The following is a 12172-nucleotide window of genomic DNA, read 5'->3' on the forward strand; positions in this document are numbered from 1 at the left end:
AGACGAAAAAATTCCTACTTAAGTGCTTTTAATTATCCCAAAGAATTCCTTGGTATTCTGAGTTTGGTATCCTTGTTTGTCATCATCGTCATACTTGGCCCGTCTTGGGCTGGGGTTTGGGTTTTTGGTTATGGGTTTTGGGTTCGTTCCGAGCTCTGAGTTCTCCGTTCTACGTTCTCCATTCTCCATTCTCCATACTCCATACTCCATCTCTCCGGTCTTGGGCCTTAAAATTACAGGCGCGTTTGTATGCCGGCTATTCGTGGTTTTTGTGCCGTCTGCGGCGGCGATCCAGGTTCACATTCGGGTCCTCATCCGAGTCCAGGGTTCCAGGCAGCCATAAAAGGGGAATAGCAAAGCGATATCTTCAGTGGCAGCGGCGTGGAATGACATTGGATCGATGCGTGCGCATATGGGCGATACTGTACGGTGTACCGTACACTTATGGCGGCAAATTCATAATGCCGGCGAAAGGGAAAGTCGTCTCCCCACACTCGCACACTCCCACATCCCAGGAAGGAAACCAGTCTGAGTCATCCCATCTGCTGGAGGGAACGAAGGTGGCGATGCGTTTGGGGAATTCGCTGATTTGGTGGCGACATCAACGGGCGGCATCAGTAGCGGCGGGCAACAACACACACACAGTGCGTACTTCCTGGAAACCTATCTCAGCCAGGTTCAGGTCCCACAATTATGAGCCGCCGTTAGAGCCAACCGCCGCCACCGGCCACCAGCCACCAGATGTCAATGAAGCATGCAACTGCCACCGCCGCTTATCGCGTTTGGAGCTTTGGCTTTCTCAAGAGAAATGCCAGCGGAGAAGACGATCGCTGGTGTGCTGGAGATCAAGTTGATTGAAGTGCCTTTCGAAACGGAATACAAACATGCGCAGTAGAATGCAAGGCTCTGCCGTAGACAGTGCAAACACACTGTCAAGGGATGCTACGAAAATATTGTCTTTGGTCTTTGGTCTTTAGAAGAGACCAAAAGAGTCCTTCCATCGCCCTAAAACTGAAAAATGGCACTTCATTGGCCAGAGACACAGGCCAGGGCCAAAAAAAAAACACACACACGCTGTTTAACCAAGTGCTCGGTGCTCGACAGGAGGATCCAGCCCGGCCAGCATGGAGGACTGTATATCCAGAGGACGAGAATCGAGAATGGATGGCGGATGGCGGATGGCGGATGGATGGGCCCCCAGCCAAGATGTGCCAAGTCAGCGTGATCTGCGCAAAGTGACGAGTTTTTAATGAATTTGTTTAACTCAGGTCAGGCCCTGGCACCTAGAACCACAGCCAGAGACCCTGGGTCTGGCTACGAATCTGATTCTGACCCGAAACAGTGGTTTCGGAATGCTCAAAATAAGACTACTTATTTATGATGGTTTGGGTACCACTACCCTTAGGGTATTTTATTATCTAATGAATGATATGGTAACAAACAGATAAAGTTTATATTATAAACAGACATTTGCTTTAGTTTTAAAAACTGTAAATAACAGTAAAATGTTGTTTTTTTTCGTATTTAAACAACTAAGAGAACATGAAAAGATGAGTTATGCATATATGTTTTATTAGCGTATGAGCAGTTTACTTTTTAATCTTAATCTCTTATTAATCTTACATTTTTGGTCACATTAACCCATTTTAGGTAAATTTGATTTGCGGGAGTTCTCAAATACATCCAATTATTTATCCTAGCATCCTTGGAACCACTGTGCCCTGCTGTCTGCCGCGATGCTTGAGCAGACCCCATCCAAGTTGATGGCGCGACAGTCGAGGTCGCAGCCACAGTCCGTGGCAAGTGGCGATGATGGGGATGTGGACTTCGATGTGGATGTGGATGTGACTGCGATTGCGACTGTGGCTATAATGCTGGATGGTGCGGCTGATGCCGTGGCTCAAGTGCGGCTGGGACTAGGATCCGTGTGGATGGAGGCGCTGACGGCCCGTGACGATATCCCAGGGCGAGGTGCCAGGAGGTACTGGATGCAGTGCGCTGCAGTGAGTGAGTTCCTGCCTCTTGAGGTCGTCCAAGTCGTCATCGTCAGCGACGACGCCAGCGTCTGGGTCTAGGATGAGTGGTCTGGAATCTAGCAGAGCAAACAAAGCCAGCTAACACTCGAGTTCCATCCAGTTTCCGACTGCCCGGTGTAAATGGGGCGGGGGGGGCTACAGAAGGAGGAGGAGGCGGGGCACCGGCCCGTGTCTCATGTCCTTCACAGTTCACTTTCGTTGACCACAAGGCGATGTCCGAGGCTTTTTTACTTCATTTTTCCGCTGACTGCTCTCTGTTTGCTCCTCTTGTGTTCAACAAAATGTTCCAAATTGTTGCGCACTGCAAACATCCCTGGAATTTGCGCTTAACAAACTTCGCCAAATGCTTTCCGTTTCTGTTTTTGCACTGAAAAATAAAATTGTTTGGTTTGAAATGCATAGCTTGTTCTTTAGACTTTTATACTTCGCAGTCTACCTTTATTTATCTTGTTGTGTTTTCTTAAGGAAAAAAAAATTCTTCAAAAACAACATTTTTGATATCATTATAATTTGTCTATAATGCCAGAGCTTTAATCTTAAAATGCAGAGAAATAATCTGGTTGATTCATAAAAAAACCGATCATGCACATCTGAAATGGGTGACTTAAATAATTTTAATAAATAATTACAAGCAGGTTTTACTCCGAAAATTGGTTAAAATTAATTTAATCAAGTCTCAAAATTTAAACATTGTATTTATTCATTTATTTCGAAGCAAAGTGAAATCAGCTTTCTGCTCAGCTTTGACTGATTCATTTTTCATTTTCAAACCATAATCTTTGGCTAAAATTGATTTTGCTTTAAGTGTGTTTCCCCGTTTCTTTACCTCACTTTTTTGGGGTTCTTTGCTGTTCGCTTTGCCTGAAATTTATACGTAGCCTGCAAATAATTAAAACGAGAGCTGAGCGGCCGCAAAGTGTCTCTTGTGTTCGCATATGTGTGTTTCCCACAACGAAAGACTTAGGCAACGAACTGGCCGGGGCAACCATCAACAGGCCATCAGAGAAGACATGGCACAGTTACACGGCCGTCCCATAATAGATCATTTTTCAAAGAGTTCAGCTCTCTGTCAGGTATTTGTTTAATTCGATTAACCCCAGGGCCCGGCGCTGGCCAAGGCATAACTATAACTATAACGCGCTGATCCACCAGCGACCACCAGCGGTTCGTTAGTTCCCACCATATTGGCAAGAGTCAGTTAGAAATGAAATCTATAAAACAAAGCTCCAACGAGTTCCAATTTATCATCAAAACAGACATTAATTTTACACACATCCAAAGAAAAGAAAAGAGCTGAACCGAGCTCAGCCACCCGGTTGATTTCATGCCTCGAAACGAGCCACAAAAATTAATGTTAATTAATTTGACTTAAACTGACGATTTCAACAGACACATTACTGCGGGGCATATGGCAAATAAAAAGGCACAGAAAAGCGACAAATCAAAATGGAAACCGAGTCAACTTTACAGCGGCGAAATTCCCAATTGATGGCGCTCGAATGATAATGTTCGTTTCCTCAAACAAAATCCCACTTAAAAGGTTTTTATTTTTTCCCAAAAAGACATCAAATTCGACTGACGCATAATTAACTTGTGCATTGTGGGTTTGGGAAATGGAAATTTTATCCATTCGATTTTATGTCTGTTTGCTGGCCAATACGAGCGCCGATTTCTGGTTCGATCACTGCCAATTCAATTAGGTCCGAACTTGCTCTCACTTTATTAAATTAAACTGCACCCGAAAAATCGTGAGCTCAATTCTGAGTCAAAAAACCCGGTTGGATCGCTCACTAACTCACTCTCTCTCTCTCTCTCTCTCACTCTCTCACGCAGACACTGAAGAATGCAGCGGACCCCAGTTGTTGTTATCTTCGTTTTGCCGTCGTCTCCCGATTCCTCCGATTCTTCCGATTCTCCTGACTTTTCGGAGCGGAGTCTTCTCAGATCGCGACTCTGTCCTCGGGCCCGAGTAGAAATTCTCTAAACACGCTGTCAAGTTATGTCTACATTCCTTGATCATATTTTTTCCAACTGTTTTCATACCCTGCGAGTCAAGGGTATATGGCTTTTGGTTGCCCATAAACAATCAAAATGTATTTAAATATTTATTTAGCATATCAATAAAGGGCGTTTCTAGGGCTTTTAGCTATTTATAATATTCGTGCTTTTTAGATGGTCAATTATTATAATTTTCATATCAGCCTAAAAGCGTTTCGTATCATTTTTATGCCTTAGAATTTGAAGTAATGGGCTTTTAGCTTTCAAATTATAAGTTCCAGGTCATAAACGATAAAGAGCTGATCTTTAAAAGTGTCAAGTTAATCGGAGGAATTGAAATTGATATGGGCCGTTAGACTATTGAGACTTATTAAGGAATCTTGATATGGGCTTTCTTTTAATCAATAACACTTTAACTTTGCTTTCTAAGGGACTATAAACTAATAGAGGATATCAAAATGTCTATCTTGTCAACTATCACATTCTTATTTGTGTTTTTCTCTCCTTTCTGGCTTCGTCCATTCCTTGGGTATTTCGCAATTCCCCTTCCTTTTGCCTTTTGTGTCCTCCGAATAATGATGATAATCCTGATGAGGTAGGGTCTTCTTTTCCTCTCTATTTCTCACACTTAAGGCAGAAGCCCCAGAAAAGCTAAATGGGACTTTAGGAATGTGTTATTTAACACTTACTAAAATATTGCACTTTTTAAGATAACGATTATTCAAATTTAAACCTGTTATAAAAATACCACAAGAAACTTTTTGTAGATAACATTTAAGGCTAACCACCATCGCTTTTTACTTATATTTAGTCAATTTGTCACCAATGGAATACGTTTTTTAGCATTAGTGACTTTCAAGTTTTTGAATATTTTTAAAAGGAATGGTAAATTTGTGAAACATAATATTTGGCACTCTCTAAACCCATATTTAGATATATTTAATGTTCTCATCAACATAAATAACTTGAAACCTTGAGTCACTTTCAAGTTTTTATTTACTTACGTTTAAGGTGAAGTTTTGTATTTTATTTTTTTTTATATTTTGTTGTTCGATGTATTTTAAGGACATTTCCTTCAGGAAGAAGTGCCTGAAAACCGTTGTGAGTGGCTTGCTCAGTACGTAATCTTAATTCTAACCCTTCCCTGGCTCCCCAAACCGCTCTCTTCGGGTCGAATTCTAGTTTCTTAATGTGGCGCAGCAAATGTGCCGCGTTGAGCATAAAAATCAACATTGTCAGCAACAACAACAACACTCACATCATAAAGCCTCCCACAGAATGTGCCCTCTCTCTCTCTCTTTTTCTCTCCCTAAAAGTGATTTTCTCGCTCAGTGAACTTGAGTGAAAAGGCTCTCCAGTGTAAATATACATGAGCATCTACATGGCCATGTCAAAATATGAACACATGTACTTCAATTGGCAATTGATCGATTCAGTTGAATAGGTTTTTATAATTTAGCTTCCTATCTGATCTGCCATTTAAACGACCCATTTAAGAGTTTCATTGCGAATAATAAATGGAAGAATACAGACGTTCTAGGCTTTAATATGTAAAATGTATCAGAGCAACCATATCTTTTGGGCCCTAGCCCTCTTCGGCTGTATTTCACTCACCGACGGCGAAACAAAGAAGGTTTGTTCATCCAAATTGTGTCAATAAAGGATTTAAAATATGTATTTATATTTAACGTTTTCTTAGCAAATAGTATTCAACAGCATTGAATGTTCAATGAAGAACAAAGTGTTTTCACGGGTCGATTGTCATCTGCAAACGCGGCTGTCCTTGAACATCTTTCTGACCATAAATGATCAGAAAGACGTTGACAAACTGACGGGAGTTTGCGATGTGAAGATCGATCCCCAAGGCCAGCAAAAGATGATTCGTGTAAAGAACATAAAACTGGACTTTTGCCAACTGAAAAAGAATTCGGAAAAAGGCTCTATAATAGGGATTTACTACACCGTGATTCGGAAAGCATTAGTTGGTTTTCCAGAGTGTCCAATTCAAAAAGTGAGTGCTAAACATTTTTTAGAACTATGATACTTGAATATTTTTGCTTTTTTATCTAGAATACCACACTAGCATTAAAGCGATTGCATATGGGCTGGCAAGATGTGCCGAAATACATGCCATTGTCCAACTACAGTTTTATTGCAAAAGTTTATGCCGGCAATGAGTTAGGACTTGTGGTCAAACTAACTGGTGGCTTGTATGAGTTTTCCAACGTTTCCGGCTACAAGAATCCGTAGCTAAATCTAAAATGTATTTGAAAATACAATTTGTAACATAAATCTTTTTCCACAAATAAATACAAAACCTTGTGGCGCATTTCATTATGTTGGAGAATGAAGGGAATTTTAAAAAATGTTTTTTTTTTTTGCCAGAAACAATTAAGAAATCTTTACTAAATCGGAGACTGATGAATTTTAAAGCGCTAAAACCAACGAAATTAATATACTTTTCTTGGAACCCCTTCTTAAGTAAATATTTAAGTTATAGGCTCCTTAATTAGTTTATTTAAACTAAAATAATTAATATACTTTTTCTGAAACCCCTTCCTATGGTAATATTTAAATTATTTTCTTAAAGCAATAATAGACTTAACTAATTCTGGTTAGCCTCTCAATTAGCTCTAGAAAACCGAACAATCGTCCAAAAGCAATCTACCCATATTCCTTGTTATTACCACTGTTATGATCCTAACACTTTTTGCAGCCACACCCAAAGGCGGGCTCAATAATTAAAAGTCTTATTAAAAATAATTTTTCTTGTTTTGGTTCTATTCAATTTATTTTGTTATGTTATTCCTGAGAGAGCCAATGTAGAGAGTGGTTAAATGAGAGCAGCATGTAAGCGGAGAGCGCACACCCGTTTCACTCCACTCAAAACCGGCAAGCAGCCAAGGATCCGGGCTAAAAGCGAGAGAGGGAGAGAGCCCAGTTTGGCTCGGCCGCGTGTCTTTAACTAAGCCCGGCGAGAGCCGCTCGTCCGCCAGTCTGTCAGCGAATCTCGAAGCGAGCGGTACGCAGGCGCGCAGTCGCACATCCGTCATATACAAGATACAAAACATAAAACACAAGATACAACACACAATATACAAGACTTCCAAAAGTTCGATTCAGATACAGTGCGACAATCTAAATACGCGTCCGAACACAAGATCGCGACGCAGAACGAGGCAACCTGGCAAAAAGTAAAACATATAGACAGCGAAATAAATAAAGCGGAGGCATAAAAATTCCTCACATCGTTCGGTGCGCAGCGACGACGATCGAATGCGGACAAAAAGCCTAAAATACAATACAGCGAGCGAGGCGAAATAAAAGCAAGTCGAGGTGCGAGGTGCGAGACAAGAAATTAAATTGATAAAACCTAAAAAGCGGAGCCTAGGACTTTGTCTTCTCCTGGGCCCAAACATCGTTCGTCGAGCAAAAGCAAACTTGTCGCGTTGTTTGCTCTTCGCGGGCAATTATCGGGGCGAATCGGGAATCTGGGAATTCGAGTGCGAACCCACCAGAGTGCTAAAGTGTGTGTGGACGAGTGTGTGCGCTAGTGTGCCAGTGCCAGTGCCAGCACTAGTGTGTATATATATATATATATATGTTTATAGCTGGTGTGGCAAATAGCTCAAAGCCACGAAATTGCTTTTATCGGCGCACCGAAATCGCTAAACTGCACAAATCCAGAAATTAAAAACAAAAAGAGAAACTGTTTAGCTGAAGGGCAAGCCGGCCAGCCAGCGATCCCACAAAATATTAACCCGCCGGGCTTAACAACGCCAGCAAACAAACAAACAAACGGCCAGAAAAATGTATAATAAAAAATTACAGCAAGTGATCGTGCAGAAAATAGATCGATAAACCCAAACCGAACTCAAACCCGAAAAAAAAAAGCGAACAAAAATCGAAAAAAAAGGGGGGGGAAAAGGCGAAAAAGCGACGCGGTCCAGCGCAGAGTATAAAAATAAATAAACGAGCGACGATCAGCGAGCGATCAAGGAGCTGCAGCAGGAGGAAGGAGCACGTTTCTGGGTTTTTGTTTCAATTTCAATTGTGGAAATCGTAGAGGAAAAATTCGAACCGGTCTGTTTCTGTTTGGAGTCGCCAACGCCAGCGGAGGACGAGGCCAGCAACCGAGAACCATCGATATTTATTAAACAAAGACAGAAATTAATTTCACGATTTTGTGAGGCTGCACTACCACTGCAACGCTGACTACCCCATCCCCGCCCCCCATGCGCGGCTTGAACTTTGAGCCTGAGGTCTGGGCTGCAACAGGGAACTAGGGATCGGGATCTTCGGCTCGCCGGCAAAATGTACGACATCAAGCGCCTGGAAGCGGGACAACAGCAGAAACTACAGCAAGCACAGCCAAAACCACTGGGCCTTGACCTGAGCGGCCAGCAGCACCAACAGCAGCAGCAGCAGAATCAACATCACCAGCAACTCACCTGTAGCGTGATTACAGCGCCCGAGAACCGGGCTAATCCCAATCCCAATCCCATCGAGGCCACCCACATGACTCTGCTGACGCTGCGCCGGCGCCGATCGCTGCAGCGGCGCGCCTGTCTGCTCAGCATCCTGGCCGCCTTCGTCTTTGGCATGGCGCTGGGCGTGGTCGTGCCCATGTTCGGCCTGCCCCGCCATCCGGACACCGCGCCCGATCTGCCGGAGGAGATCCACGTGGCCGTGGAGCCGCTCAGCTCGTACCGCGTGGAGTTCATCAAGGAGGCGGACGCCGAACTGAGCGCCGAGCAGGTGTTCCGCAATGCCTTCCACCTGGAGCAGGACAAGGATGCCCCGGACTCGATGGTGGTGAAGAAACTGGACACCAACGACGGCAGCATCAAGGAGTTCCATGTGCAGCGCACGGCCAGCGGTCGGTATCGCAAGGGTCCGGAGCGGAGGCTATCGAAGAAGGGTCCGGAGCGGGTTCAGAAGCCCAAGAACTCTCGTCTACCCTCCTCCACCCCATCTGTAAATCCCTCCGCCACCGAACCCCAGGCGGACCTCATCGAGGAGGACGTCTTCTGGGGACCCACCGTGGAGCAGGCCCTGCCCAAGGGATTCGCCTCGAGGGACCAACTCGACTGGGAACGCTTCGTGGGCGAGCAGGGACGCGTGGTTCGCTTGGAGCCGGGATGCGGACGGATGCAGAACCGCCTGGTGGTGTTTGCGGATGGAACGAGGGCCTGTGCCCGCTACCGCCAGAACACGGATCAGATCCAGGGCGAGATCTTCAGCTACTATCTGGGCCAACTGCTGAATATAAGCAATTTGGCACCGAGTGCCGCCACCGTGGTGGACACCAGTACGCCCAATTGGGCTGCTGCCTTGGGCGACATCACGCAGGCGCAGTGGAAGGAGCGCCGCCCGGTGGTGCTGACCCGCTGGCTCTCCGATCTGGAGCCAGCCGGGATACCGCAACCCTTCCAGCCGCTGGAGCGGCACCTCAACAAGCACGACGTCTGGAACCTGACGCGGCACATGCAACCCGAAAGGCCGACGCAGACACAGGGATTACTCAAGCGGTTGGGGGCTGCCACTTCGCCGGGCTCCGCTCATCAATCAACTGCGATTGAGGAGACAGAGACTGGAACAGGAACAGGAACGGCAACGGCAACGGCAACTGCTGCGGCAGCGACAACGACAACGACCACTGCCAACGGAGCGCTGGTGCAGCGACTAATTGAATTGGCACAATGGTCCGATTTAATCGTCTTCGATTACCTGATCGCGAACCTCGATCGCGTGGTTAATAACCTGTACAACTTCCAATGGAACGCCGACATCATGGCCGCGCCGGCGCACAATCTGGCCCGCCAGTCCGCCTCGCAGCTGCTCGTCTTTCTGGACAACGAGAGCGGTCTGCTGCACGGCTACCGGCTGCTGAAGAAGTACGAGGCGTACCACAGCCTCCTGCTGGACAACCTGTGCGTCTTCCGGCGGCCCACAATCGAGGCACTGCGTCGACTGCGAGCGGCGGGAGCGGGACGGCGACTGCGGGACCTCTTCGAGCGGACCACCAGCGCCGGAGTGCGGGACGTGCTGCCCTCGCTGCCGGACAAGTCCGTGAAGATCCTGGTGGAGCGCATCGACCGGGTGCTGGGCCAGGTGCAGAAGTGCCAGGGCAGCTAATGAATCTGGAGCAATATCCAGTTGCTGGCCCCAAACACGACTGATAGGCTGTAAATACCGGAGCAGCAGTGGGTGCATCTTCATCTGGATTGGGATGGCAGTAGTCAATGGGTTCAGTGGCGTGTGGATGGGTCCTAGTAAAATCTTAATGTCCTTTAATTTTGAATCTGGAAGCTGTAACCTTGCCTAATTAGAATCTTTGCAAAACATATTCTTAAGGAGATCGGATTGCCCACGCCACTGGCCCCAAGGAGATCCGAGTATTAAAGGGTGATCCACTGGAGTTGAACTAAAATACCTAACTTGTAAATGCCAGACTCTATATAGTACTTGAGTATTAAGCTTACCTATCCGTAAATGTATATGTATAAACTAAGCCTAGCTAGCGTTAACAATGTGTGTGATATTTGTCTAAGGAACCAGCCTAAGTAGATTTCATTTTACCTTTTACAACCAATAAACCACAAATATACCGAACGAAATGCGCCAGTCGAATGTCACTTTGAAATATGGAAAAGCATCCAACAGATGCAGATGCAGATGCAGATACAGATACAGATGCTGAGATACACGAGTATCTGGCCATCTGAGCACGCCTGCGCCTGTGAGAACTTACATAGTCATGACAATAAATTGTCATTGATCTTTTTTTGCAGGTGGAGATGGAGATGGAGATGGAACTTGCCACATAATGCAGGCTCCACTTCCAGATATACACACACACACACATACAGACACTCTGAATCTTCTGCTGCTTTTCATAATATCTTCATAAGCATTTGAGAGCTGCCTCACTCTCTGGGTTCTCCAGTTCTCCAGTTCCCCAGCTCTTCAGACCTGGAGTTCTTCAGTTTTTCAGAGCTCGAGTGCAGAAAGATGAAGCCCCGCCAGAGCCAGTTCCAGATACTTTCCACACAGATGCACACACACACACACACACACACACGGACATTTCGGGGCCCGAGATACACGCTCTTGTGGCTGCAACGTCTCCATCGGAGCCCCTCTAGCCCACCAGAGCCCCTGTCCGACTTTAAGATTTAAGATCGCTGCTCATTAAGTGCGTCCGCGTGTCTCAGCGACAAGATGCTGAGAATCTCTTCTCTTGCCTCCCTGTCGCACGTTTTGCATCTGATTCCGCTGCGTATATTTTATTGGACACCAGAGTAGTTCACGTAAATAAAAAATGAAATGAACCAAAGGAGCCGAGTCAGAGCTAGTCATGGCCACGTTCATGGAGAGTCTGCGGATAGCTATCTAGCTATCTAGCTATCCCCGTGTGCTAACTACCAAAAAATGTGGCTCAAACGAGAGTTAATCAACTCACGCCTCAGCTGAGCACAGATATTTTGATAACCCGTTTCGGACGCGCCAGATATTAAGTATAAAGTATAAAGTATATCCAGCAGAGTGAAAGAGCGCAGCGGCGTTTGGCTAGTTTAATAAATATATCAAATAACCTAAAGACGTGTTAGGGAACTTGTGACTTTAACACGTTCTCCACACTAACTCCATTCCACTCCGGCCACAGAACTCATTTTCGAATATCGTCTTACCTTTTCGGTTCGCTCCGGGCCGTACAATGTAGCTTGCAGTGCCATGGGTGACTTGGGGACTTGGTAACTTGGGGCCCGGCCTGCCTGCCATCTCGCTGCTGCCCAGAATGAAACCATAATAAAACAGTATAATTGAGATGAACGGAGGAACGTAGGAGCCGAGCTAGAGCAACCCGAGATGAAATAACGAGCTGTCTCGCAGATCTCTGCGCCCACCAACCGTGTCTTTGTTTACATTTTACAGTTTACACGGTTTATGGCCCAAAACTGCAAACGCCAAACAAATGTGCCAACATCCATGGGCCGACTTTATGAACTTATTAATGCTGGCGAATGAAACCAAAGCGCTTTACGACCGAATCGTAAAGCGCCCGAGGGCCCCGTAAAACGTAATGCCACTAATGCTAATCCCCCACTTCTAATTGCCCCTCGTAGAAGGGATGA

The 12172-nt window shown here is 45.6% G+C and overlaps 2 protein-coding genes across 2 annotated transcripts; both read left to right on the top strand.

Moving 5' to 3' along the window:
* Positions 1-5415: 5415 nt before the first annotated feature.
* LOC121466832 lies at positions 5416-6284 on the top strand. The gene is made up of 4 exons (XM_041707361.1): positions 5416-5469; positions 5575-5667; positions 5734-6045; positions 6105-6284. The coding sequence occupies exons 1-4, from the start codon at positions 5416-5418 to the stop codon at positions 6282-6284; spliced, it is 639 nt and encodes a 212-aa protein (XP_041563295.1).
* Positions 6285-7039: 755 nt separating this feature from the next.
* Positions 7040-10654, top strand: LOC108148550 (extracellular serine/threonine protein kinase four-jointed). Its single transcript, XM_017275601.2, has one exon. The coding sequence runs from the start codon at positions 8349-8351 to the stop codon at positions 10170-10172; it is 1824 nt and encodes a 607-aa protein (XP_017131090.1). The 5' UTR covers positions 7040-8348; the 3' UTR covers positions 10173-10654.
* Positions 10655-12172: the final 1518 nt, after the last annotated feature.

The sequence above is a fragment of the Drosophila elegans genome, unplaced genomic scaffold, assembly GCF_018152505.1.
Source record: "Drosophila elegans isolate 14027-0461.03 unplaced genomic scaffold, ASM1815250v1 contig_183, whole genome shotgun sequence".
In the NCBI taxonomy this organism is placed as follows: domain Eukaryota; kingdom Metazoa; phylum Arthropoda; class Insecta; order Diptera; family Drosophilidae; genus Drosophila; species Drosophila elegans.